This window comes from Cinclus cinclus, chromosome 18 (assembly GCF_963662255.1).
Source record: "Cinclus cinclus chromosome 18, bCinCin1.1, whole genome shotgun sequence".
In the NCBI taxonomy this organism is placed as follows: Eukaryota; Metazoa; Chordata; class Aves; order Passeriformes; family Cinclidae; genus Cinclus; species Cinclus cinclus.
The window spans coordinates 7,462,268-7,487,429 of NC_085063.1; the positions used below are offsets into that span (position 1 = coordinate 7,462,268).

Sequence of the window (25,162 nt, forward strand, 5' to 3'; positions counted from 1 at the left end):
TAGTAATCTGGACATCTTTGTTTTGGCATATAAAGTGCTGTATTTCCTTGTATTTTTCAGTAGCAACTTGCCACTTGCAATACAAATAAAAGACTATGACAGTACTGCAAGGTAGGCTGAAGGGAGAAGTGGTAATTAGATGCTAATTACTCATGCATAATTACTCATGGGTAAATTAGTTTAAAAAAATGCAATTTCAGTTCTTAATGCTCAGGGACTAAGCTTTGAACCTTGTCTCTTCACTCTGTATTTGTTGTGTCTCAAACACTGAATAGATCCAGATGTTTTCTGGTTGTGACTTGGCTGGCTCGTGGGAGAGGTAATTACCTGTTCAGTTATTACAGGCTGGTTACTGGGGATGTTGGGTGTGTGCTTCTGCACAAGGCTGATGTTTCTCAGGCTTTCCGTTTAGGCCATCATAGCCTTTAATTGCTGAAGAGAACAGTGAGTGGAAATCACACATCGTTTGGGAACTGCCTGTCTGTTTCTGTATTTAATAAATGGAAACCTGTAATACCCTGCAGGTCTGGAGGTGTCATACAAATTGGGCTCTTTGGGGAGTACTGGTTGTATACTGGTAATTGCCCTGATGTGGTGCTCTGAGTCTGCTGCTTTTCCAAGGCCAGCTATGGTGTGCTGCTTATCTGAAAGTTTGGAGATGTTACTTTGAACCTAACTTGACTGGCACTTTTCTGCATGAGATGCGTTTAGTCTTACAATCACTTAATGAGTTTTAAGAAAATACAAGCCACTCTTGGGATTGGTGCTCAAACAGAAAAAGAAGGCCAGGAGTACTGACTTGTAGCCATCTGTGTGAATTGGGGCAGGCTTTCCAGAATATAATGAAATTCTGAATGTGGCTTGCCAGATACTTCCCAGGTGGTGGGGGCTGGGAGAGTGGACCAAGTCTGGCTGTCATAGGAGTGCAGGAGGTCACATCCAATTTTTTGGGCACAAACCACTGTGTGTGACAACTGACTGGGACCAAACCCTGAGTTTATGCTCTGAAAGGCAGATAAAGGAATGAAAGGTAGACTTCCAGAGCAAATGCTGAGTTACCTTATTTTCTCTGATGTCAGCTTGTGTTTTGGATTTATGATTTTACAGGAAGGGAATATGATAAAGCTAGCTGCTGCTGCTTTGCCTAAGAACCTGTTTGAGTATCCTTAGTGGATCAAGTTATCTAAGAAATTTGGATGGGGCATGAATAAACACCAGCCCGTGGGAGGGAGGGTACCTGGACAGTCTGTTCCTGCTCTCACTGCAGACAGCAGCTGAGCCTAGGGAGCTGATGCTTTAGCAGTCCTGCAGGCTGAGCTGCCAGTACAGGCAGTGGGTGGCAGATGGGGCTTTGCTGATCACCCTCACCCTTTGCAGTCACCTTCCTTGTGAGTGCCCCAACAGGCTCTCAGAAGCATTTCTCAGGTGATGAAGCTGGGCATGCAATTTCACAACATGCTGTTTGTGTGAGGCCTTGATCCTCTGCTAAGACTGGGTGCTTTGTCCCTGTCAGGCTCAGGAAACCATAAGGCTGAGCTTACGTGTTTCAAAGCTTGGTGTTAGATCCAGTGTAGCAAATGAAATAGTTTTCAGAGAGGATGCTCACTATCCTTTCTCTTAACAGGTGTGAAGGTGTGTGCTGCTGTAAAGGCACTTGGAGGAGTCTGGAGCAATGCCACCACCTTCAGACATTGTGAAAGTGGCTGTTGAATGGCCAGGTGCCAATGCCCAGCTGCTGGAAATAGATCAGGTGAGGCCTGGTAACCAGATGGGGGAGGAAAGGCACCCCATTGTTGATACTGGAATGTGGGAAGCATAGAAATGGGCAGTATTCCTTTCTAGTTGAGAGGAACACAGCTACTGAGGACTCTCTTTCTGTTCTAGAAAAGGCCTCTTGCATCCATCATCAAGGAGGTCTGTGATGGGTGAGTAGTTCTCTGGGAATCCTTGTGGAGAAAGTCTGTCCTGCTGACAAATCTTGCTGGGTTGCTGTGGAAGTCTGCTGCTTGTTAATGTGCTGCTAGCACAGTCCTTGCAGCCCGCTGCTGGTTTTGGCCATGGAATGGGCTGGGGTTTAAATTGTGAAGAAAAGGATCTCCTGGGAAATGGGCCCTTCTGTTTTTATTCCAGTTTTAAGTATGTGCGTTTGTATGTCCTAGGGTCAGTTTTTCTCTGAGGGTTGGCCCATCCTGCTGTTGTTGAAGTGTAGGCCTGTTCAGGTGTTCCACAGAGCTGATTTAGACTAGGCTGAAGTCCCACATTGTCCTCAAGAAGAGTTTTCTCTCCTCTTCAGGACATCTAATTTCCCCTGCCAAAGCTTTGCTTGAAAGTTCTTTTGCAACTTCCTGGGATCAAACTCCATTTCCTAATTGACAGCCAGAAGAAAGAGGACAAAGACACTTACTTAATGTATCCTTCTTCTTCCTCTGCCAGGTGGTCATTGCCAAACCCTGAGTACTACACACTGCGTTATGCTGATGGTCCTCAGCTGTACATCACAGAGCAGGTCAGTATGAGAGGCAGCAGTTTGCTGATACCCTGAGTGAGAGTCCAGAATGTCTTGGACTAGAGTCATGGAACAATACTGGCGCTGATCCTTGAGAAGCAGCATCTCTGCTCTCAGAGAGATTCAGGCTCAAATGGTGCCATTCAGCTGAGGAGCTCTGCGCTTCTCCCTTTGCATGCCTGTAGGTGTGGGGACTTGGGCACTTGAGTTCAGTACCCTCAGTAGGGTTGTGTGGAATAGGAGCCCCTTTACTTGTGCATACAGATGTGTACTGTAGATCCAGCTGGGTTCTTTCCCTGCCACTTTTCTACAGTTTTTAAGTTTGGGTTTTCTTTCAGACTCGCTGTGACATCAAGAATGGAACTATCCTACAGCTGGCAGTCTCCCCGGTAAATGCTTCCTCTCCTCCCTCTTTCTCAGTAACTCTCCATGGGTTACGGGCTGTTTCTTAACTCTTGGCTTTTCTTTCTCCTTCTCCCCAAATTGCAGGGGGGTTATCTTTGTTGTGGGCCCCTCCATACAGTGAGGCACACACTCTTTGTTTTCCATCCTGGCTGTGGTGTGTGTCTTTCTTTGGACGCTCTGCTGTTTTGTAGGATTTCCTGTCAATAAATCCAGTCTACAGTTTTAATGCATTTCCTAGATTAGGATGCTGTGAAACACCTGACAAATGCATTCTCCATATGAGTGCACTTAGCATGGTCAGTTAAAAAGCAACAGTTCCAGTGACTGAATGCAAAAAATTAAAATCAAGACAAATTTGATGAAGAGGATGTTGTTTGTGCTACATTCTTGCTATTGTGCCCTCAAAAGTCATATTTTACAGCATTATTTTTATTTAAATTCTTTAACATTTTTTGTGCAAGTGTCTTGGCATAGAGCTGAGAGTGAGCAGAACTGGGAGAAGGTACTTGAGCAAAAGGGAATTAAGAGGATATCAGTGATCTGTGTCTGAGAAACCTTACAGAATGTCTTGTGGATACACAAAATGAGATCATGCTTCTCTTTGAATCTGACACTTTTTATCAGTATTGTATTTCTTTAATGGTGTTACTCCATGTTTTTATACCTACCTCCACTCACCTCAGCAAGGAGAAAAGCAGGCATTTGGCCTAACATGCAAAAGAGCATTTTATTCTCCTCCTGCTTGACTGTAACTGTTGCTGAGAGAAGCCTTTTTTAGTCTGTCTGTCTGCAGTCTTGCTGACTGCACCTACTGAATGTGACTTTGCTGGTATCTCTACTCTGGATCTGTTCTCCCTGCCCACCCATGGGCTTCTGACAGAATGCTGATGCTGGCAGGACTCAGACTGCAGGTGACTGCTCTGTAACTGGCACCATCCCTCTTTCCTGCCAGTCCAGGGTAGCTCGCCAGCTGATGGAGAAGATCCAGTCTCACAGCATGGAAGCCCGGCTGGATGCCATGAAGGAACTGGCCAAACTTTCAGCAGACGTCACCTTTGCCACAGAGTTCATCAACATGGAAGGGATTACAGTGCTGACACGGCTTGTGGAGAGTGGGACCAAGCTTCTATCCCAGTAAGTTTCCTTTATTTCAGGACCCTGGGAGAAGACCTTGAATAAGGGGCTAATTTTGCTTGCTGAAGTGGCATTTGGCAACTAATCTTACAGCAAATGCTGATCTGTGGAGACAAAGTCTTTCTGATCATTTGCTAAACGTCATGAGGCAGAAGAGGAGACAATCATGATTTGCTCTGGAAGTTTCCTCAAGCACATTCACAGTGAACTATGATGCAAATAATTCACTTGGATTTTCTGTTGCAGTTGTTATATTTCATTCAAAGTACTTTTAAAGTCTTGATAACTTACTGTAATAACATTTATAGCTCTTCTTATATATTAGAACTATTATGTTTTTGGCATTTTTTGCAATCAGTCTCTTTGTTCTTTCTATCTTGTGGTTATATATTAAATTTTCACAATTCATGCTGTGCCTTCATTTTATTTCAAGTCAGGTCCCAATATTTAGAGGACAATTAACTTTCCTTAGGTTTTTTTTTTCTGATGTGAAAACATGTTTGCTCCTTTGATTAGCCAAGTAGTGATTCAGGTGGTTGTGAGTCTCTGGTGGCAGGACTAGGGACTTACTGCTGCTAATTTTAATTTGTGCTTGTAACCAGGAAAAATGAAATATCTTTCTACAAAACAGTAAAATTACCTGCATAAATGCATACACTTTATTGCTCCCCCAGGTGCCAGACTGTTATTAGGAGAACGTGGTGATATTTTTCTCTTATCCAGCTTGATCAGGCTTTTTTTCTTGCCAGCAGATCTCTTGTAACTAAATTCTTCAATTTCTCAGTTATAGTGAGATGTTGGCTTTCACCCTGACTGCCTTTTTGGAGCTCATGGACCACGGTATTGTCTCCTGGGACATGGTCTCAATAACCTTCATCAAACAGGTGAGTTTGGGTGGAGGGGGTGAGTGGATATTATTTCTTTCTATGCTTTAATGCATCTTCCAGGAAGAGCAAAAGACTCCAAGAAGCTGAGTGCTGTCTGAGAGCACAGTGTGCCCACCTTTCTGAGCCCTGCCTCACTCACCACCAGCTCTCCTGGCTGGGCACCTGCTGACCTGCTGGTTCATGTGTTTGCAGATTGCAGGCTATGTGAGTCAGCCCATGGTGGATGTGTCCATCCTGCAGCGCTCCCTGGCCATCCTGGAGAGCATGGTGCTCAACAGCCAGACTCTGTACCAGAAGATTGCAGAGGAGATCACTGTGGGGCAGCTCATTTCCCACCTGCAAGTGTGAGTGTCCACCCAGCAATAGTGTCATTTATACCAGTTTATGACTACTTGTTTATTTAAAAATACGTGCTCCTACATTTGGAACACTTAAAGATTGTATTTTTTTTTAAGTATTACCAATATGACAACTTACTTGGACTTCAGGATTTCTAATGGATTTTTTTTTTTTTTTAAGTGAGAACCTAGAAAAATATGTTCTGTGTTCTGGAAGCACTTGGGCACGTGAGTGTAGAACGAGTATATTAGCTTAGAATAACTGTCCAAGTGTGTTCAGTGCTAGGACCAAACCTGCATTTCACTAGAACAACTTCCCAAAGGTTTTGCATCCAGCTGTCACTTTACCCCTCTTTAAATTGTTTCCACTAGAATCTAAGAGCTTATCATCTTCTGGGTTTTGTCTTGGATACTAAAGAAGAAAACAATTGCTTTTCTTGCTTGAAGGGATTAAAAATTCCCTTCATCTTCTTCCTCTCTTTCCAAACAAACTGGCAAATTATTATCTGTCTCTTAGGGCTGTTTGTCTAGGTCAGTTCTACTCTTCATTATAAAAAAGCAGCATGTAGTTGTTAGAGCTTTGAGTAGATTGGGTTTTTTTTCTCAAGCCTTTTCATTCTGAATGTGTGGAAAAGCACTATTTGTGAGTGTGATTGATACTCTTTAATCAGTGAACAGTAGTTTAACCAAATTATAGTGCATCAATGTCAGTGTGTGCTTGGAATGTTTATATATTAATGGAATAGCTGAACAAGTTCTCCTGACCACTTCAGCAGCTTTGTTCTGCAAAGAGTATATGTTCTTTCAGCTTTATAATCTCTGGTTCAGTCAAACACAGATTTGGTTCTAACACTGAACACAGTTGGGCAGGTTTTTTAAGCAAACGATCTTTGTTCAAGACATTAACTTGTGTGCTTAAGTGCTTCCAGAACACAAATGGTCACTTAAGAAAGCATCCATGCAGGGAATATTTTGGAAAGGGAGGCGGAGGGTGAGTCAGGATTTGCTGGTGGTTTTCTTGGCAAGACTGTCAGGAGGGAACAGCTCATAAAAGAGGATATCCTCTGGGAGAACATGACCATGGAAACAAGTCTAAACGAGAGGAGTTAGAAGAGGAGAAACTAACTTAAAAATTTGTTCTGCTTTGTCAAAAGACAAGCAGTGTGATGAAAAGAGCAACAAACCCTGAAAAGGAGAGCAAAAGTGAATGATAGACTTCAGAGACGTCTGCAGCTCAGAGGCCCAAGGAGAACCTAGGATGGTGCATGGAGATTTGCATGTTTGAAGTACAGCAGATTGACCAAAATGAAAAGATGTGGAAGGGAGCAATAGAAGAAAGAATATGGTTATTATCCAGAGATATGTCAAAGTGAGGAAAATAGGTATTTAAGCTAAAAGTAGTACTGGCTTTAGATCTTCTAGAAAAAGATCCTTTATTTCTACAAGTATAGTGAAATAAATAAACATATTTTTAAAAATATATTTACTCACACAAATTCACTGAGGTGATACACTGGGCTTGGTTCATCAGAAGAATTTGATGCAAGAGTGCACTGGGTCTGTCTGAGATGGAGTTCACTTCCCCAGGGCAACCCTCACAGTGCTGTGCTGTGCACTGAGAACTGAAAAGGTGTTGATAAAGAACCCAGTGTTTTGGCTGCTGCTGAGCAGTGCTCCAGCAGCAGAACTGTCTCTCCAGTGTTTCCTCCCTTCATCCACTACCCTTGGGGCTGGACAAGGTCTTGGGAGGGGACACTGCCAGGGCAGCTGACCCAAACTGACCATATGACATCTGCTCAGCACTAAAAGCTAAGAGAAAGGAGGGATGAGGGTCATTTGCTACTATGACATTTGTCTTCCAAACCAGCTGCTGTCTGTGCTGAAGCCCTGCTTCCCAGGAAGTGGCTGGACATCACCTGCTAATGGGAAGTAGAGAATAAATCTTTTGTTTTCCTTTGCTTCCATGCCCAAACTTTGCTTATGATTTATTAAGCTGCCTTTATATTGAATGTTTCCCATCCTGTGTTCTCCCCTGCTTTACCCTGCTGAGGAGGGGAGGGATAGAGTGGCTTGTCAGCCAAGGTCTACTCCCCATGCAGAGTTAGAATAGTGCAGGAAACAAACCTGCATTTTATAGAATATCAGGAGGAGGACAGAAGAATATCAGTGGCATTTAGAAGCTTAATTTTGTGCTGTTTTGAACGTGACAAGTTTAACCACATCCTGTGTGTGTGACCAGGGAAGGGGCTAAGCACCCTTTACTGAACGAGTTCTTCAATGAAACATTCTGTCCCCTTACTTCCATTTGCTTTTGATGGCTTCCATTGGCACAGGGGAGAAAAATAATTTGCTCCATACAAGTTTCAAGCTGTATCCATGTAGCAGACTATACCATAAGCAGGTTTTACAAAGATAGTTTCAGCATTGGAAACAAACTGTGGTGGTGCTGGGTTGCAGTCTCCTCTGTCTCCTGGATAATGGACCTATCAATCAGAAATTTCTGTCAGGTTTTTGCAAGCCCTTTGAAGAGTTGGACGTCATAAGCATAGGTTACATGAGTCCTGCTTGTCTGTTTAAAATGCAAGACAGTTGTAATCTGTTCTCATGGTGCAAGTAAAGCAGCAAGCTGTAGTATTGTGTACTGCCTGTTGCCTTAACAAGCCTCCCTTTCTTGTTTCTGCAGCTCAAACCAAGAGATTCAGACATATGCCATTGCCTTGATCAATGCCCTCTTTCTGAAGGCACCTGAGGACAAGAGACAGGTTTGTTCTTGCTTTTTGACTTTAAACCTGAGTGATGGTTGCTGCCTGGCTGTTTATGCCTCAGAAATCGTATTGTCTGGGCAAGGTAGACCTCAGACCTTGCCAAGAACTTAAGTGGCTGTTTCAGTATGGCAACAGAGGAGAAAAAGTACCATCCCATTAATAATGTGTCCTGGAGCACACATCTCTATTTAGGATGTTCAGAAAGGATTCTGAAAGACCTTCAGAGACAAAGTAATACTCCAGACAGCATGGGAAGTTTTTTTTTTAGTTAGTTGTGTATGGGAGAGGTAGGCTGGGTAAACTCCTTGGGGCTGTATGTACTTAATAAAATAACACCCCACCTCCCTCTCCCCCAAAAAGGGACCTTTCTTAAGTCACAGAGGGATATTCCTGCTGACAAACGTGAGAAATGAAACACTGCCCTGCTCAGAGGAAGCTCCCAGGATCTCAGCTACCTGCAAGACATGCATATGTGTGTATTGTGTAGCTTTGCTGTGTTAAGCCTTTCTTCTCTAGTGCCCTGTTTGTGCCTTATTCCTGGACTCCAAGCTAAATCCTGTCTGCTTCTCTTTGTGCCTTTTTTTTGCTTTCTGCCAGCAGGACAAGCTGCTTAACCCACTAGACCTGCCCATCACTGTAAGTAACTCAAGCCTGGGGGCTGGTCATGTAGGGGACCTGTAGGCATGTTAGCTTTTCTCTAGCTGTGCCTCCTTGTATCCCAGGGATGATGCCCACAGCCTCAGAGAGTGGATGAACCTAGGGAGAAGGGCGGGAGGACTCCTGGGAATGCACTCAGACTCTGGAGGGAAGAATCAGTAGCAGGAGAAACCCTGAATGGCTTACTGTGCACACAAGGTCATGCAGATGGTCATAAAAGGAAACTGATACTGCAAGACTGACCAGGTGAACTAATTGTAAATCTGGACCAAGTCCTTTAGCAACCTGAATCTCCTTAAACTTACTGCAGCATGAGTTTATACCCCTAATCTCACTTGTGTTAATGACAGTTTCATTTCCAGCTGTATCCTTCTAAAGATAGAGCTGTTTGTCTGTGAAGAGCAGTCATGAAACTTGATGCTGACTGGGAGCTAGAGCATAAATTCTGCCTAATTTGTGATTTCTCCCTTATGGTAATTGTAGTGTAAGAATGTTTTTGACCCTGTGCTAACTTCAGGGGAATCAGAATTCTTGTTAATAGGTTGATTTGGAACCTTCTGTAATTTTTTGGGGTTTTTTGTTTTCTCATGGCACAGAGAATGTTCCACTTTTTTCAAGGATGCAGTGCCTTCAGAGTGGAAACTGCCATCTCAATAAATGTTACATTATTTCTAAAATTAATGGATATGTTTATATATGAATATAAGACAAATCATACTCATCTGTTGGTAATTCAGCAAAGATAGTCACCTTCATAGCAAACAAAATTCCAAGGGATTTTTCACTCTTTTTCCACCTCCCTTGAATACAATCCAAATGACCACAAAGGGCCATGAACTTGACTAAGGAACTTGGAGTATCTTCCATATAAAGAGAGCCTGAGAGATTTGTGATTGCTCAGCCTTAAGCAGAGAAGGTTCAAGGAGGTCCTATGTGTTTAAATATCTGACGGAAGAGATTAAAAAAGAGGGACCCTGACTCCTCTCACTTGTGCTTACTGACAGGACAAGAGGCAGTGGGTGCCCATAAAAACCCAGGAAATTCCATGAGAACACTTGGACACCCATACAACATAAATATGAGAGTGGTCAAACACTGGAACACATTACCCAGAGAGATTATGGAGTCTCCATGAGTGGAGATGTTACAAACCTGGCTAGACAAAGTCCTGGGCACCCAGATCTGTCTGATGTTTCTTGAACCAGTGGAGTTGGACTAGGTGATCTCAAGACATCCCTTTCAGCATAAATCATTCTGTGTTCCTGTGACCATCAAGCAGCAAAGTGGGACACCCAGCAGAGCATAGATCCCTTAGCAGTGGTTAGACTGTGTGTGTGCTCATGCTTCTTTCTATGCTGTTTACAATTGTTTCATTGTCTTTGTTCTTCCCACTTTTTATCTGCTTCAGTCCCTTGTTAACTCCATCCCATGTACAAATTAGTTCCTTCAGAAAAAGGATTCTTTGTGTCCCATGCATGACCAATCCTAACAACAGAGCTTTGTCCAATTCTCAGTACTACACCTCACAAATAGTAGTAGAAAATAATGACTCGGAGGGCAGTGTGTTCTCTCTGAAAGCACCTCCTGCTTCATCTAGGTGCTCATTAGAACCTTCCACTCAAGCACTGACTCACTTTGGTTGTACCATGAACTTGCAGACATTATGGCTTGGCTGTCAGTCACTGTCTTGGTTCAGGAGGTTTCTGTCTGCATCAAAAGTGATAATAGGGACTCTGAGCAAGGTTAATGCACATATTTTACCAGACTTCTTACTCTGTCAAGAGTTGATATGAGCAGTTGGAAAGTCTTGGATTGCTCAGAATGTGCAGCTGATTGAGTGCAATTGTCTGAGACTCCACATCTGCTTCCAGTTCTCAATCTGCACTGCACAGGAATGTGAAGAGATCTCAGACTGTCAGTTCTTTTGGACTTCTTCCAGATAATAAAATACCAAACAGATTCTTCTTACCCAAAAGATTTTGCTCATAGCAGCAAGCTCATGATATTCACCTTGACATTAGCACTTGTGCCATTCTCCTAGCAAGGTAATGACATCACTGGTATGTTAGAAAGTGCATCTTCACAATTCACAAGGAAAGCACAGGTTAGGTTTTTGCAGATGCATGTGTAATTGTTGCTGGAACTGAAGACATCTTGCATCTGCTGTCATTGTTTGTCATCATGATTTGATGTCTGGGAAACCCTCCTCATCTAGAGAAAGAAGCCATGCAGTCAAGAGGGAAACTGGAAGCTTTCCTCTAAGCATGAAAATTATTAGCCTGTATTTTTGTAAATAGAAATGCTTCTGCAAATTGTCCTCAAACTGACTTCTGAGCATCTCTTTAGGAACTGGACAAAGGAAATAAATTTCAGAGGGAGAGGTTTTGAGAGGCAGGAGATCTGAAACCTGCATCCCATAGCTCTTGGTATCTTGGGTGTTAACCTTGGTATAAGAAGCTGTGAAATGCTAATTGGAGGAAGCTCTTGTAGGCAGATTTTTCCTGGGCAACACACAATATTCTCCCTGCTGCCATATTTCCTAATAGTGAAGTACCATTTGATGTCCAATGTTATGCTAAATTTACTTCTGTGCTTTGACTCTGCTAGTGGCTTTCTCCACACTAGTGATGTTCTGTAGGGGAGCCATCTATGAGTTGTGGTGAGATGCTGTGCTAAATTGACAGTCTGTAAAAAAGCACTTTGTTGTGTGCCAGTGCTATCTCCAACTCATAGGCTTCTTCCATTTTCTCCTTTCTGCACAATGTGGGCTTTTCGTTTATATTTCACTCATGTTATTTCATCTTTAAACTCCACAACAGGAAATGGCTAATGCATTTGCCCAGAAGCACCTGAGGTCTATAATCCTAAATGTAAGTATGTCTGGAATAACAAAGTGCTTCCTAATGTCCTCTCAATGGAGGTTTCACTTGTGCATAGTGTAAATTCTGCTGCCCTCAGGGCACTTTCAGAAAAGTGACTCTTTCAAAGGTAAAACTTGTTCAAAAGGGAGTTACCAGGATGCTGCTTTCTGCTCTTATAGAGCATTATAATTATGCTTCTGGTGGAATATGGAGGTTAAACAACTGAGTCTTCATATAGAGAGATGTACATGCAGTCTGGCATATGCCTAGGGCTAATGCCTCAGCTTTTATTTGCATTCTCTTAATTTCTACCCTCTCCTTTATTTTTGCAGCATGTGATCAGAGGAAACCGCCCCATTAAAACAGAAATGGCACATCAGCTCTACGTCCTGCAGGTCCTGACCTTTAATCTCCTGGAAGAGAGAATGATGACCAAGATGGATCCCAATGATCAGGTGACTATTAGAGCCAAGTAAGATCTGATAGAATAGGATGTACAAGGAGCCTTATTCCTGAGCTCTCTAGTGCTATAGAATTTACAGATGGTACATAAAGTTTCAAACTCACTCTTCACATTGTAAACTTTGAGATTAGGGTATGCTCATGACCATCCTACTGCATTCCGTGGGACTCAAGATGTAAGTGGGCTTATATATCATATAGTCATATACTCCTTTCTTGACCAGTGTGATGCCAGCTGTCAAACTGATTACCTCTATGGAGGGCACATCATTTTATACATTTGCTTGTGGTATAGGAGGAAAACTGGGCATTTTTAAGGTGTCTGTTACTCAGTTCTATTGCAGTTTTTAAGGAGAAATGCCATAGCATTGCCTGAATGCCTAGAAATTGCCTATAACTAAACTTGCAGTTAAAGAAAAATGCAAACAAATACTTTGCATTACCTACTGTACTGAAACTTGCCATTTAGAAATGGATTGCCTCTTTCTGCATAGTGTTAATGACCTTTGGCATCTCTCTGTTCATTGTGTGAGCTCTGGAGAGAGATGCAGGACTGTGCATTATGTGAAAATACTGCTGTAGTGATTGATCATGTCATCATTTCCTTGCCTTCTGTCCTTCAGGCACAGAGAGACATCATATTTGAGTTGAGAAGAATTGCATTTGATGCAGAGTCTGACAGCAACACCATCCCTGGCAGCGGAACAGAGAAACGCAAAGCCATGTACACCAAGGACTACAAGATGCTGGGATTCACTGTATGCATCTAGACTGTAAACCTTGTGAAGGCAATCTAAGCAATCTCCATAGGAGCTGTGGGGAAAAAAAATGAACAGAAATAGCTGTTTCCTTTAACTTACTTTGGTATCTGAGTTTAGAGATTCGGTTTTACTCACACTCCTGGGGAAGATTGTTATGAACTTGCTGATGGGTTGAATGCAAGGGTTCATTAGGCATTCTCTGGAGGTATTTCCTCACAATATGCACCTGCGGTATGAAGAACTTGCAATCATCCTCTTGTCTAGAAAGTTCAGATAGCATGGCCAGCAAGTGTTCAGGGTTCCGTCTTGGATAGACGTGAGGGAGTGCTTGATGGACAGATGGGTTAAAATTCACTCAGAAAAGGTACTCACACAATTCCTTTGAGCTAATTTGTTTGGATTCTTTCTGCACACTTTACACAGAATCACATCAATCCAGCCATGGATTTTACACAGACTCCTCCTGGGATGCTGGCATTGGACAACATGCTTTACTTGGCTAAATTTCATCAGGATACCTATATCAGGGTATGTGAAACTGCTGATTTTTACAGATGCCAACACCTCAGCAGCTCTTCTTAATGCTTGTGGCATGCTGTTCTTGTAGATTGTTCTGGAGAACAGCAGTCGAGAAGATAAACATGAGTGTCCCTTCGGGCGCAGTGCCATTGAGCTCACCAGGATGCTTTGTGAGATCCTGCAAGTTGGGGAACTCCGTAAGTACCATTTATTACCCAGCTTTACAGGCTGCTGGGCTGATGCTTCTAGGAACTAATACTCAAAAGCATTTGTACCTTGATCTCATGTATTTCTGCCATGTAAGGACAGGGCAAGCTTGGAGTTAGCACTGTTGATGTCCAAGTGATAATACCACTATCAAAATAAAGTAAGAAATTTTGGTGTGTGCACTCTGGTTCTCCTGAAAAACTGATACAAACAGAAGGCTTCAACTTCCCAGAGCTTCAGGAGGATGCTGTATAACAAATAGTCTTGAAACCATCATGAACTTGGAAAAAAATTTCTTAGCTCTGACAGTTTAAAAACAGCATTCTGAGAAAATTAATCACTGTTAGAAATTCCACCAGAGGGAGGTGGGAAACACTGCAAGCAATTATTTGGGGGGACCAGGATGAAAAGGGCATGAGTCACAGGGGTTTGCATGGCAAAGTGTGGGGACAGTTGCTGTTGTCAACAAACTGTCTGTGGAATGACTCGCAGTATTAATCTCTTGGAGTAAGTACTGTTGCAGACCATCAGTTGTCTGTCACTTTAGTTAATCCCAGCACCTTTTGTCCAATATGCTCACATGGTTGTGGTTTTTTTCTTTCTGAAGCCAATGAAGGCAGGAATGACTATCACCCCATGTTTTTCACCCATGACCGTGCATTTGAGGAACTGTTTGCCATCTGTATCCAGCTGTTGAACAAGACCTGGAAAGAAATGAGGGCGACAGCAGAAGATTTTAATAAGGTCAGGGTGGAGAAGAGATATTTTTTGTAAAATCTTTCACAGATCAGCACATGTTCAATCAGCCTGTGCATTTGGTTAAAGAGTAGGGTGCAGAAGATGTAACAGGGCACTGGTATGGGCTGTAAGGGAGGATGACTCAACTTTTATTTGGAATGCCCTGAGGTCCTTCTTGGTTCTTCTGGATCTTCAAAATCACTAGTAGGCTGATACTCCTCGCCTCCTATCCCATGTCAGTTCTTTGCTGCCACTGAGCTGTGCCCTGATATTCTGCTGCCAACAAGAACGTGACTTGTTTTTCTTCCTGTCCCACCACTTTAGGTTATGCAGGTTGTTAGGGAACAGATCACAAGGGCTCTCCCCTCTAAACCAAACTCCTTGGACCAGTTCAAGAGCAAACTGCGCAGCCTGAGCTATTCAGAGATTCTGCGGCTACGCCAGTCTGAGAGAATGAGCCAAGATGACTTCCAGTCTCCACCTATTGTGTACGTGCCTAACAAAAACAGTTGCCTTCTATCCTTGCAATTATCTCTATTTTCTGCTTACTCTTCTATATTTGATTGCCAGGGAGCTGAGAGAGAAAATCCAACCTGAGATCTTGGAACTGATAAAGCAACAGCGCCTGAACAGGCTTTGTGAGGGAAGTAGCTTTAGAAAAATTGGAAATCGCAGAAGACAAGGTAAGGTGACAGTGTCTGCTGTATTTTTTCATGTCAAGAACTGTAGCAAATAAGATCTAATTAATTAATCTGTTAGCAGGCATGTTGCCAGAAAGGAAAGCTGGTTACTTGGGCTGTCCTTATCAGCCAGTAGTTTGGGATGGCACAGATGTGCATTTCTAAGAATACAGCCATCCCCTCATGAATAAGAAGCTGTGCTGAAGAACTGGGCGACCAGATGGGTTGGGTGGAGAGGCTGTAACATAGTGATTGTGAGACCTTTTGTGAATGATCTTACTCAGCTTACTCTACTTGGTGTGTCTTCCAGAAAGATTCTGGTATTGTCGCCTGGCTCTGAATCACAAGGTGCTGCACTATGGAGATCTGGAAGATAATGCCCAGGGGGAAGTGACCTTTGAATCTTTACAAGAAAAAAGTAAGTCCTGATTACAGGCTGTGCACTCTTCTGTGCTCTGCTGTCTGGAGGCTGATGGATAAAATGAAAGACCCAAGGCTGAAGCCTGGACTAAGGGGATAATAACTTTTGGTCCTTGCCCAAATTCTTCAAATCTTGGAATTACTTGATCTTTTTTAAAAGCCAGCTGCAGGGATGTCTTACTGGTGACTTTTCTGTGACTTACGTTTTGGAAAACTGCACTAACGAGCTGAAAAAACAAACGGTGTTCAGTTGCAAAGACAAAACAAAGTTCTGTCTTTCCCTGGTTAGGATTGCTTGTTTGGGAGTTTTACTTTTTCACTGTTAGTTCCAGTTGCAGACATCAAAGCCGTTGTCACAGGGAAGGATTGTCCACACATGAAGGAGAAAAGTGCACTGAAACAGAATAAGGCAAGTGCTCCCTTTTCACTGTCATTAATATCTAATGCTGTACTGTTTAGGTCTGAAAGTGAGTAACAGGAGTGAATGATCTCCCCCACTGCAGGTGTGTTGTGTACAAACCCCATCTCCTGTCTTAGCCCTTTCCTAGTGTTCCTTGGTGACTGCAAGGAGCTGTAAGCATGATCGTGCTGTAGTCTCTTCAGAACTGCTCTCAATACCAGTATGGGAAAGTGGCTGGACTGAGCTGTAGCAAGGCAGCTCTCTTGGGGTGGCAGGCAGAAGGTGCTGTAATGTTTTGTTCAGCTGGTGAGTGAAAGATTCTTTTCCATTTAGGAAGTGTTAGAATTGGCCTTCTCCATATTGTATGATCCTGATGAGACCTTGAACTTCATTGCACCTAATAAATATGAGGTAAGAAACATAGTGGTTAAGCAGTAGAATATATAGCAATTAACTTCAGAGATTAAGAAGGATCAGTTGCTTCCCATTAGACTTGAGCAGGCTCTCTCTCACCAGGTTCATTCCTAGAATATGTTGGTGATACTTGGTATGAGCTTTCTCTTTTTTCCCTTAGTTATCTTTTTCGTTTAAAAAGAAAAAAAAAAACCCACACTAATTTCACCTCTTTTGGACTGCTACTTTTTTTCTTCCTATGATGCCTAGAATAGGTTTACTTTTTTCAGTTGTGCCACAGTAGAAACTCTTGTTCTGCTACAACCATGGCCTCACATTTTCCTCTAGGCTTGTGACTTCCATTGGAAATCTCTGCGAACACTGTTTTAGGGTTGGGGGTGGGATTTTTTTCCCTACATATTAACTCCCTCCAGTGTTTCCTGTCTTGAAGTTCATGGAGGGGAAGATTCGACATAAGGTTTCATTTCTGCCTGGAGTCGTGAATTACCCTTTCTTTTCCACAGTACTGTATCTGGATTGATGGGCTTAACGCTCTCTTGGGGAAGGACATGTCCAGCGAGCTGACCAAGAGTGACCTGGACACGCTGCTGAGCATGGAAATGAAGCTGAGGCTCCTGGACTTGGAGAACATCCAGATCCCCGAAGCGCCGCCGCCGATCCCCAAGGAGCCGAGCAGCTATGACTTCGTGTACCACTACGGCTGAGGGCCCCGCGCTGCCGCCGGCGCCCGCACCGAGCCCGCTCGGGCCGTGCGGCCGGGGCCGCCGCTTGCTGCCGTGCCGCGGGCCCGGGGCGGGGGGCCCCGGCGCCGCCCGCCTTTTGTATCGGTTCCAATAATAACCAGTAGCGCTCCTCGCCGCCGCCGCCTCCGCCTCTTTCCGCCCCGCGCGGAGCGTCACCGCTGCGCGCCCGCCCCGCTCCGCCGCCGTCGCTCGTTCCCCCGCCCCGCCGGGCAACGTCACCGGCGGCCTCGCTTCCCCCGCCGCTACGGCCCGCTCGGCATCGCGGTCCCGCCCTGCCCTGCCCTGCCGTGACGGTCACCGGCATCGCCCCGGTCCCGGTCTCGGGCCCGGTCCCTCCTGCTCCTGGCTCCCCGGCGCGGTGCCGGGCGCATGGCGGCGGGGGCGGGCGGCGCGGCCCTGGGGCGGGCGGCGCTGGCGGCGCCGCTGGTGCTGCTCTACTACGGCTTCTCCATCGGCATCACCTTCTACAACAAGTGGCTGATGAAGGTGCGGGGTGGCGGGGCGGTGCGGGGTGGCGGCGGCGGGAGGGCGGCGGCGGTGACAGCGGCTGTCGGTCCCGCAGAGCTTCCCGTTCCCGCTGCTGGTCACGCTGCTGCACCTGCTGCTCATCTTCTCTCTCGCGGCGCTCGCCCGTGCCCTGGCGCGCTGGCGCTCCGGGCGGCCGCGGGCAGCGCTGTCCTGGGCCGACTGCCTCCGCCGGGCCGCCCCCGCAGGTACGGCCGGGCACGGGAGGGGACGGGACCGGGGCGGCGGAGCGGGAGCGGGCCACAGGCTTGGGGCACAACAATTTAAGAAAAAACATTAAGGTGTTGGAGAGCATCCGAAGGAGAGCCACGAGGATGGTGATGGGAGTGGAGGGGAAGCCTTAGGAGCGGCGGCTGAGGTCGCTTGGTGTCTTCAGCATGGAGATGTGGAGGTTGAGGGGAGACCTCATTGTGTTCTTCAACATCCTCACGAGAGAAAGCAGAGGGACAGTTACTGATCTCTTCATTCTTGTAACCAGTGGCAGGATCCGAGAAAACACGGAGCTGAATCTGGAGGTTCAGGTTGCATATTAGAAAAAGGTTTTCACCCAGAGGGTGATTGAGCTCTAGAACAGGCTCCCCAGGGCAGTGGTCATGGCACCAAGACTGACTGAGTTCAAGAAGAATTTGGACACTGCTCTCAGGCACAGTGTGGGATTCTTGGGGTGTCCTGTGTAGAGTTGGACTCAATGATCCTGGTGGGTCCCTTCCAACTCGGCACATTCTCTCTCTCACAGACTGCAAGGCTGCTTGGGGGTGCCCATGGCCCTCTGGCCACTTCCAGAGCTGTTTGTGTGCCTGGCGTGGTCAGGGCCAATCCCCTGGAACAGGGTGAGCTGTGGGGTCCTGCCATCGCTCCGACCCCTGTGTTTCCCTACCAGGTGTAGGACAGGTGTAGATGTTACTTGAAGCTTCAGCCTTCATTGCATATTACAAAGATGTACGAGAATAGGGAGAGGCCACACAGAACGAGTCTTTCTGAAGGAGCCTCTGGCACACGAGAACAAATGACGAGAACCTTCTGCAGCGCCTTGACAAGTCTCTGCAAGTAACGTTTTCTCTTTAACACTGGTATCAAGCCATGTGTTGCATCTTTCTCAGGGTGGAGCTTGGTAGAGAATTCATCATTCATGGCACACAGAACTACCTGAGACCAAGGCGTGAAGCTCCTACTTGGAGCACAGAACTATAACTACTTCTGCAGTTCTTTGGCTGTGTGTTGTATTGGCTCCCACAGAAAAGCATCTGGTCTATGATCTCTGGCAAGGTTTGCAGTAACTTACATAGCATGCCCCTTGGTTTTTTGAAAAAAAGCTTTCTTCACATCTGCAGCAATTTTACCTTTCAGCATGGCCTCCTTGGATCAGTAACACTGTTTCCTGTGGTAGGAAACTTACTTAGAGGAGGGAATAGACTGTACCAAAAGCTGCGCCAGGGTTAAGGCTGTTTGCAGATAATTGTTGCTTCTTCAGACTTCTTGGGGTGGCCCTCAGACTTACAAGTTATCATGCTCTGACACATTCAAGAAAGACCTTATGCAAATCTGCAATCACTTTCAGTCGCAAAGAGGGCAAGAGTTATTTCTGGCTTTTTTGTAATGCATGTTGAGTGCAATGCTGAGCCCGACCTGAGTCACCAGGAGCAGGACAGAAACATGAAGAGCTGAGAATATCTGAGTTATGTTGGTTCTGAAGAACTAACTTGAGGAAGTCTTATTTTTCCCCTGGGTCTGCTCTGCTACCTATGTTTGTGGCTGTGAAGCAGGGTTTTGTGGTGGGTTTGTTTGATGTCATGGAAGACAGTTAACTTCAAGACTTTTTCATTGATTCTTTAGCTCTGTCAACTTCCTTGGATATTGGGCTGAGTAACTGGAGCTTCCTCTATGTCACTGTCTCCCTGTGAGTAGAAACACCGTGTTCCCTTGGGAGCCTCTAGTGGGGTTTGGAAAGTGCTTTGCCGGGGTCTGTTTCTTGAGCAGGTGTTTGGTTAGTGGGGTCAGCATGCAGGGTCTTTGATAGCTTGCTGGTAACAATGAGGTAGAAATGAGTGACAGTTCCTAATAGGACTTTGATGGGAAGAATTACATTGAAGGAGTCTGACAGTGTATTTTGGTCCTTACAGCTACACAATGACCAAATCCTCTGCCATTCTCTTCATCCTGCTTTTTTCACTGCTCTTCAAGCTGGAGGAAATGGTAAGGGTCCCACTCAATGCTTTAGGGAGGGAGGTCAGACCCAGGAAAATAGGCAGCGCATGTACAAGATACATGTAAGCAGATGAATGGTGCAATTATGGGGATGAATCTGAAAGGAAGGAGGTGCCTGTCTCTGTTGTGTTTGCTCTCCTGCAGAGGGTGACATTGCTGCTGGTGGTTCTGCTCATTGCTGGGGGACTCTTCATGTTCACCTACAAGTCCACACAGTTCAACGCACAGGGGTTTGTGCTGGTGCTCTGTGCCTCTTTCCTGGGGGGCATTCGCTGGACTCTCACACAGATACTGATGCAGAAGGCTGAACTGGGTATGTGGGGTGTTAGGAGGGGGTGGTGGTGCTGGTAACAGGGAGGGGAGTAAGGAGAGGTGATAACCCTTGCTGCAGAAACAAAACATCTCACTGAGGGTGTTTGAAACCTTGGGCACGGGATATCTGTTGGTGGGTAATGAAGGTGGCTTGGTGTCTGCAGCAGCACAGGTGTGGGCATCACAAATAAGGTATATGTCTAGGAATGGTGCTAATAAAGGCTCTGGTGTTATTCCCTGGCTTGTTGCTGCCTGCTCTGTTATTGATTCTCCTCTTTCAGGGCTCCAGAATCCCATTGACATCATGTTTCACCTGCAGCCGCTCATGTTCCTGGGGCTCTTCCCACTCTTTGTGGTGTTTGAGGGTGCGTGAGTTAATTAGAGAAAGCAGGGATAGCTTTGCAGAGTGGTTGGGAGATTGCTGAGCAGTTTGTTGTTCGAGATAATTCACTTAGATAAGTGAACAGCTATGACCTCTGCAAAGTAGTTAGAGACCTGGATTTATCTTATGCTGGCAGGACATTAAAGAGGGCATAGAAGTAGTAGCCTGCCACACTTGTGGGAGTAAGGGCTGTGAAGAACTGGCTCCACATCCTCCTGATACTGGAATGTGAGCAGCCCACCCCATCAATCTTACTAAGGGGAATCCTGGGAGCTGGGAATGGTATTCTGCTGCTCATTGTCTTGTTCCTAGGCCTGCCTTTATCCATATCAGAGAAGCTCTTCCGTTTCCATGAAGCAGGAATGCTGTTCTCTCTGGTAGGGAAGCTGTTCTTGGGTGGAATTCTTGCCTTTGGTCTAGGCTTTTCTGAGTTCCTCTTGGTTTCCAGAACATCTAGCCTCACCCTTTCCATTGCTGGCATTTTTAAGGTAAGGCATGGTTCCTGTGCTAATACTAGAAGGCAAGTACTGAGTCATACCTATTGGGCTTTATGTGTTGGGAGCTTGCTTAGATCCTTATAAAGTGTTGCTTGTTAATTTTGTTCTCCTTGCACCGGAGCTTGATGCTTTGCCTTGCAGTCTCTGCAGTGAAGTCTCTTGGTTCCTGACAGCAAAGGGCCCAGAGACTAGTGGCTGTTCTATAAAAAATTCCATTAATGGTCAAAGTTTGTTGGAATGTGGGATAGACTAAAACACATTGACCTCATGAGTGGCACATGGTGTGGAAAAGAGGAGGGGTAAGAAGGGCAAGCTCTTGCATCAGGCCTGCATATGACCAAACCACTGGTTTGAGCTATCTCTGTAACCTAGTTTGGCACATCCTCCCCTCCCCAGAGGAGTCCAGCACATATACTTTTGAGCTGAAGTGTGATATATGAAATCTCTCTGATGCAGAAGTTACAAGATTCCTCTGTAACTGAGCTGTTCAGTCAGATGACTTAAAATCCCACATCCCAGTTTGACAGGTTGTTTGTTTCTAGAATCTGTTTTTAGAGCTCTGTGCGCATGAAAGAATGCGCTGATAGAAATTTAGCAGCCTGATATCTTGATCTAGGCTTCAGCTGTAAAATGTCTCATGCATATCTCCTCAGGTCCTGCCCTGCCACTTGTCATGGTTTTTTGTTTCCACAGGAAATCTGCATTTTATTCCTCGCCACACATTTACTGGGAGACCGCCTCAGCCTCTTGAACTGGCTGGGCTTTGCTGTCTGCCTGTTGGGAATCTCCCTTCATGTTGTTCTCAAAGCCATGAATTCCAAAGGTGATTGTTTTAAATAATTTTATCTTTCTGTGTGGGCTTTCTCATTGCTTTACTAGGAGCTGGGTCTGGTTCCAGCTCCTTGACAGCTCTGGGTTTGGTGGGAACTCCAGCAAGTTTGTCACTAAACAAGCTGTCGGCATGCAGGTGACAAAGCACTGGAGCCACACAAAGAGACCAGCTCTGACCCTGACCTGGAGCTGCTGCTGCGCCACCCTGAGCATGGTGAGGAAGAGGAAGAGGTTGTTGAAACCCCACAACAGCACTGACTGAACATGAAGCACAAAGCCACCTGCTCTGTTCTTACCAAACCTGCCTGACAGCTATCCTGGAGGAAGGTCCAAAAGTCTCTGTGACCACCCAAAGTAGAGCCAGGGCCTGGTGAGAGAATTCTGCTGTTCTGCTACAGGATGGATCTGTAGATGCTGCACAAGAAACAGGCAATATCCCTTTCACAGGAACTTGGAAGACAAGCCCTGGTTCAGTGGATGTAGAATGGAGAGGTGAGACAGGGAAAAGCTGTAAAAAGTCCATTAGGGGATCCTGAAGGCTGTTTACTGAGAGGGTAGACCATGAGCTGTAGAATGAGCATGGACATGTCTGGACTGCAGGCTAAGTGGTTCAGGGATGATTTTACTGCTGTTTAGGTTTTGGCTTCAAAGGACAAGGTAGATACACCTTCCCTTTTTTTTTTTTCACATTTCTGCAAATTAGGAACTCCCATCCTGGTGGGATCACAGGAGTGAATAAATCCCTAGAGTTGTCCCAGTGAGAAGGACCTTTTGTGCCTGGGGACCTCCATGTTATGTGTGCATAGTAAGGAGAGAATTAAATGCTGGTATTTGGGACCAATTGAAAATGATGAACATTTCCAGATGATGTTGGTTGGAGGAAAGACAGGGATGCAAGAGTACTTCTGGTGCTACAGGCCAAGAGGAGAATGAGCAGTGTCACAGGAGATCTAACTTGAGCAATAATCTAATCAGAAAAAGTGTGTGGGGTTTTGAGGGGGGGGATTGTTTTTTTTTTAAATAAACTTGTTTTCTGATTTGCTTTTGTCTGTACATTTTGTACCTATGCTTCATCAAGCAGAGGTCATTTGTCTTCTCAATTACTTTCCTTTTAGTCCTCCACTGACCTTGCTACTGCATGCCCACAAGGCCTGGCACACAAAACACTGGACCAGCTCTCACTGATCTCTAGAATTAGGGAAGTGTTCTGCAGCCTCTCATATTTATGTCAGCCAAGACAACTTACTGACTGCTCTGCCTTAATGCACCATATCCTAAGACTTTTCGTATTGTGGCTTTTTTTGTAAGAATCTTATCTTTTTGCCCCAATTGACTGGATCAGGTAGTGCTGCAGGGGAAGGGGAAATAGCAGGATTTAAGATGTCATTTTCATTGCTGCTAAACCTCAAGTGGTGTTGGGCGTGTGGCTGGTTTTTTTGCATGGCAGAATTTCCACAGCTTTCAAATTTTTGTTCAGTGCTGGCTTTTGTACTTTTTGGAGTGGAAACAACTTGACAGAGTTTCCCAAAGGGATAACAATACAATTTTTCTCCTAGCAGGAGCTGGATATTAAAGTGAACTTCTCATATTCTGTTTGAGCCTGAGCCATTTTGACTAAATGGTCCCTCTGTTGATCTTGCTTCTTAGTTTTCAGATGTGAAGTCTGATGATTTTAATCAAGAGCGTGTCCTGCAAAAAACTGGTTCTCAAGAAAACTTTCGTTATTAGTGATCATCTTTGATCACGTTCTGGTAACTGGCTTCATAGCAGACAGCAGGTGGTGCAGCTTCCTCATGTAAAGCTACTGAACCAGCACATTCACACCAGGCTGGCAGACCAAGGGATTTTGTGCATCAAGTAGAATGTCTGGAGCTAGGTCCTAGCTGTATTTTCCAATAACTGGGACTTGTGATGCTTCCAGCAGTAATCACCCTGTTTCCCCTGCCAATAGCTGTGAGCTCCAAGCCCCAGATACTCTGCACTTGATGTGGGGGCAGTGGCACTTTCTGCCCATGGACTGTGTTCAACAGTATCACAGCTGCTCCTGCACTTCAATTTCCACTCTCCTGCAACTGAACCTTGGGAATTCTGCTATGTAACTCCCAGACTGAGATGTCATGTCCCTGTAAATCCAAGGTAAAGGCAATTTCATTCTCAAGCAAGAATTTGCACCAGATATGGTGCTGGAAGATGAAATCCAATTGTGCTTGTGACCTGTAGAACCACGTAGCCTGTTGCTTCAAGCCTTGTTTCCTTTTTAAGACAGAAGTGATGCCCTAGAACTCCAGCTCTGTCTTGGAGCTCCAGGAAGATGGCAGAGTTGTGGGCAAGCTTGGGAGGGTGGGGGTGGGACTGTGCTGGTATAGGGCAGTGCAGCAGTGTTAAATCAGTTGAACACTCTCCTTCTTGCTTGAATGGGCACTAATATTTAATAAAAGGAGAAAGAACCTTTGCCCACACTCTCATATAAGGAAAAAGTCCTACTGTGCATTAAAAAAATGCTGGAAATGGAAAAAGACAGAAAGATGAAGGACCTGGAAGAGAGAGGGGAGACAGGAGTGCTGCAGAAATGGCACAAAATAAATGAGAATGCACAATCCTGTAGTGAGTGTTGAAATACAGACTGTAGGCATGAAGAATTAAGATTGGAAATTGGAGTCTGCTGAGGAGGGAGAATGGAAGTTTGGAAAGGATGGTAGTGGAAGCTGGGAGTACCAGTAGATCCTGTTTGCCTCTGGAAATAGCCCCGGATGGCTTTGCAGTGCCTTGGCCAGAGGTACTCAAAGCCTCCCGGTGTTTGAGGCTTGGACTGATGCAGTGGGCTCGGGATGGGAAACCCTGGGAACACCCAGCTGTGTGTGCAGGCACAGGGCCTTGTCTGCTGCCTTTCGGGGCTCCTGGTGCCACAGTGGCTGTGCCACAGTCCCTGTGGCTGGCTGAGAGGAGAGGTGCAGCTCACTGCTTGTGCAGCCCATTTTCTGAGAGGCCCAAGCCAGGGGCCACTTTAGGAGACAGGGGAAGTATTTTTCAGTACAGACAAACATTGTGTGGCACAGTTTGGTTCTGCCCCTTTTCTCAAAGGAAGTGTGTGAAGGCTGAATGTCCTGGAAGAGCTCTGGAGCGGTGCAGTGCCAGGGACACACCTGTGCTGCAACAGCACAGGAGGACGAGCCCTTTGGCTGGGGAGGGCTCAGGGCTGTGTCTGTGCTGCCCAGGCCTCCTCTGTCTGTGCCAGCCCACACCAACACAGCCACCCTGGCAAGGGAGGGCTGCCATTGAATATTGATGATGTTTGAACTAATTAAGCAGCGGAAGGGAAGCTGAATGAGTCTCAGAAGTGCTGCACTCCTTCCGCAAACTCTGTTCCTGCCTGTAAGACCAGGTGTTTACATGTGTGATGATTCTGCCTCTCTACATATCCCCCTGGGAGACCTCTTTATTTGAAGAACAGATGCTTGGCTTCCTGCTAAAATTTCAATACTGTAAACATCCTGAGGGCAAGGAGAAAGTGTC

General features: G+C 45.4%; 2 protein-coding genes across 6 annotated transcripts; both read left to right on the forward strand.

Moving 5' to 3' along the window:
- The first annotated feature begins 1,508 nt into the window (after window positions 1-1,508).
- Window positions 1,509-17,011, forward strand: ELMO2 (engulfment and cell motility 2). 4 transcript variants are annotated; one of them, XM_062504865.1, is made up of 21 exons: window positions 1,509-1,750; window positions 1,885-1,925; window positions 2,434-2,506; window positions 2,845-2,895; window positions 3,864-4,045; window positions 4,830-4,929; window positions 5,125-5,276; window positions 7,954-8,032; window positions 8,636-8,671; window positions 11,512-11,562; window positions 11,886-12,008; window positions 12,639-12,773; window positions 13,200-13,304; window positions 13,384-13,492; window positions 14,110-14,246; window positions 14,565-14,728; window positions 14,811-14,923; window positions 15,231-15,338; window positions 15,667-15,749; window positions 16,074-16,151; window positions 16,658-17,011. In XM_062504865.1, exons 1-21 carry the CDS (start codon window positions 1,673-1,675, stop codon window positions 16,856-16,858), a joined length of 2,199 nt encoding a protein of 732 aa, XP_062360849.1. In that variant the 5' UTR covers window positions 1,509-1,672; the 3' UTR covers window positions 16,859-17,011. The 4 variants fall into 4 exon arrangements, 3 of the variants coding, with proteins under 3 accessions (XP_062360849.1, XP_062360846.1, XP_062360847.1); XR_009933767.1 differs by lacking the exon at window positions 8,636-8,671 and having other exon boundaries at window positions 15,630-15,753; window positions 16,078-16,151; window positions 16,658-16,715; XM_062504862.1 differs by lacking the exon at window positions 8,636-8,671 and having other exon boundaries at window positions 15,667-15,753; window positions 16,078-16,151.
- Window positions 17,012-17,266: 255 nt separating this feature from the next.
- On the forward strand, window positions 17,267-22,692 carry SLC35C2 (solute carrier family 35 member C2). Of its 2 annotated transcripts, XM_062505090.1 has the most exons (9): window positions 17,267-17,383; window positions 17,460-17,610; window positions 19,256-19,319; window positions 19,543-19,615; window positions 19,772-19,940; window positions 20,221-20,304; window positions 20,634-20,809; window positions 21,512-21,641; window positions 21,786-22,692. In XM_062505090.1, exons 1-9 carry the CDS (start codon window positions 17,267-17,269, stop codon window positions 21,905-21,907), a joined length of 1,086 nt encoding a protein of 361 aa, XP_062361074.1. In that variant the 3' UTR covers window positions 21,908-22,692. The 2 variants fall into 2 exon arrangements, with proteins under 2 accessions (XP_062361074.1, XP_062361075.1); XM_062505091.1 differs by lacking the exons at window positions 17,267-17,383; window positions 17,460-17,610 and adding an exon at window positions 17,679-18,688.
- The last annotated feature ends 2,470 nt before the right edge of the window (window positions 22,693-25,162 follow it).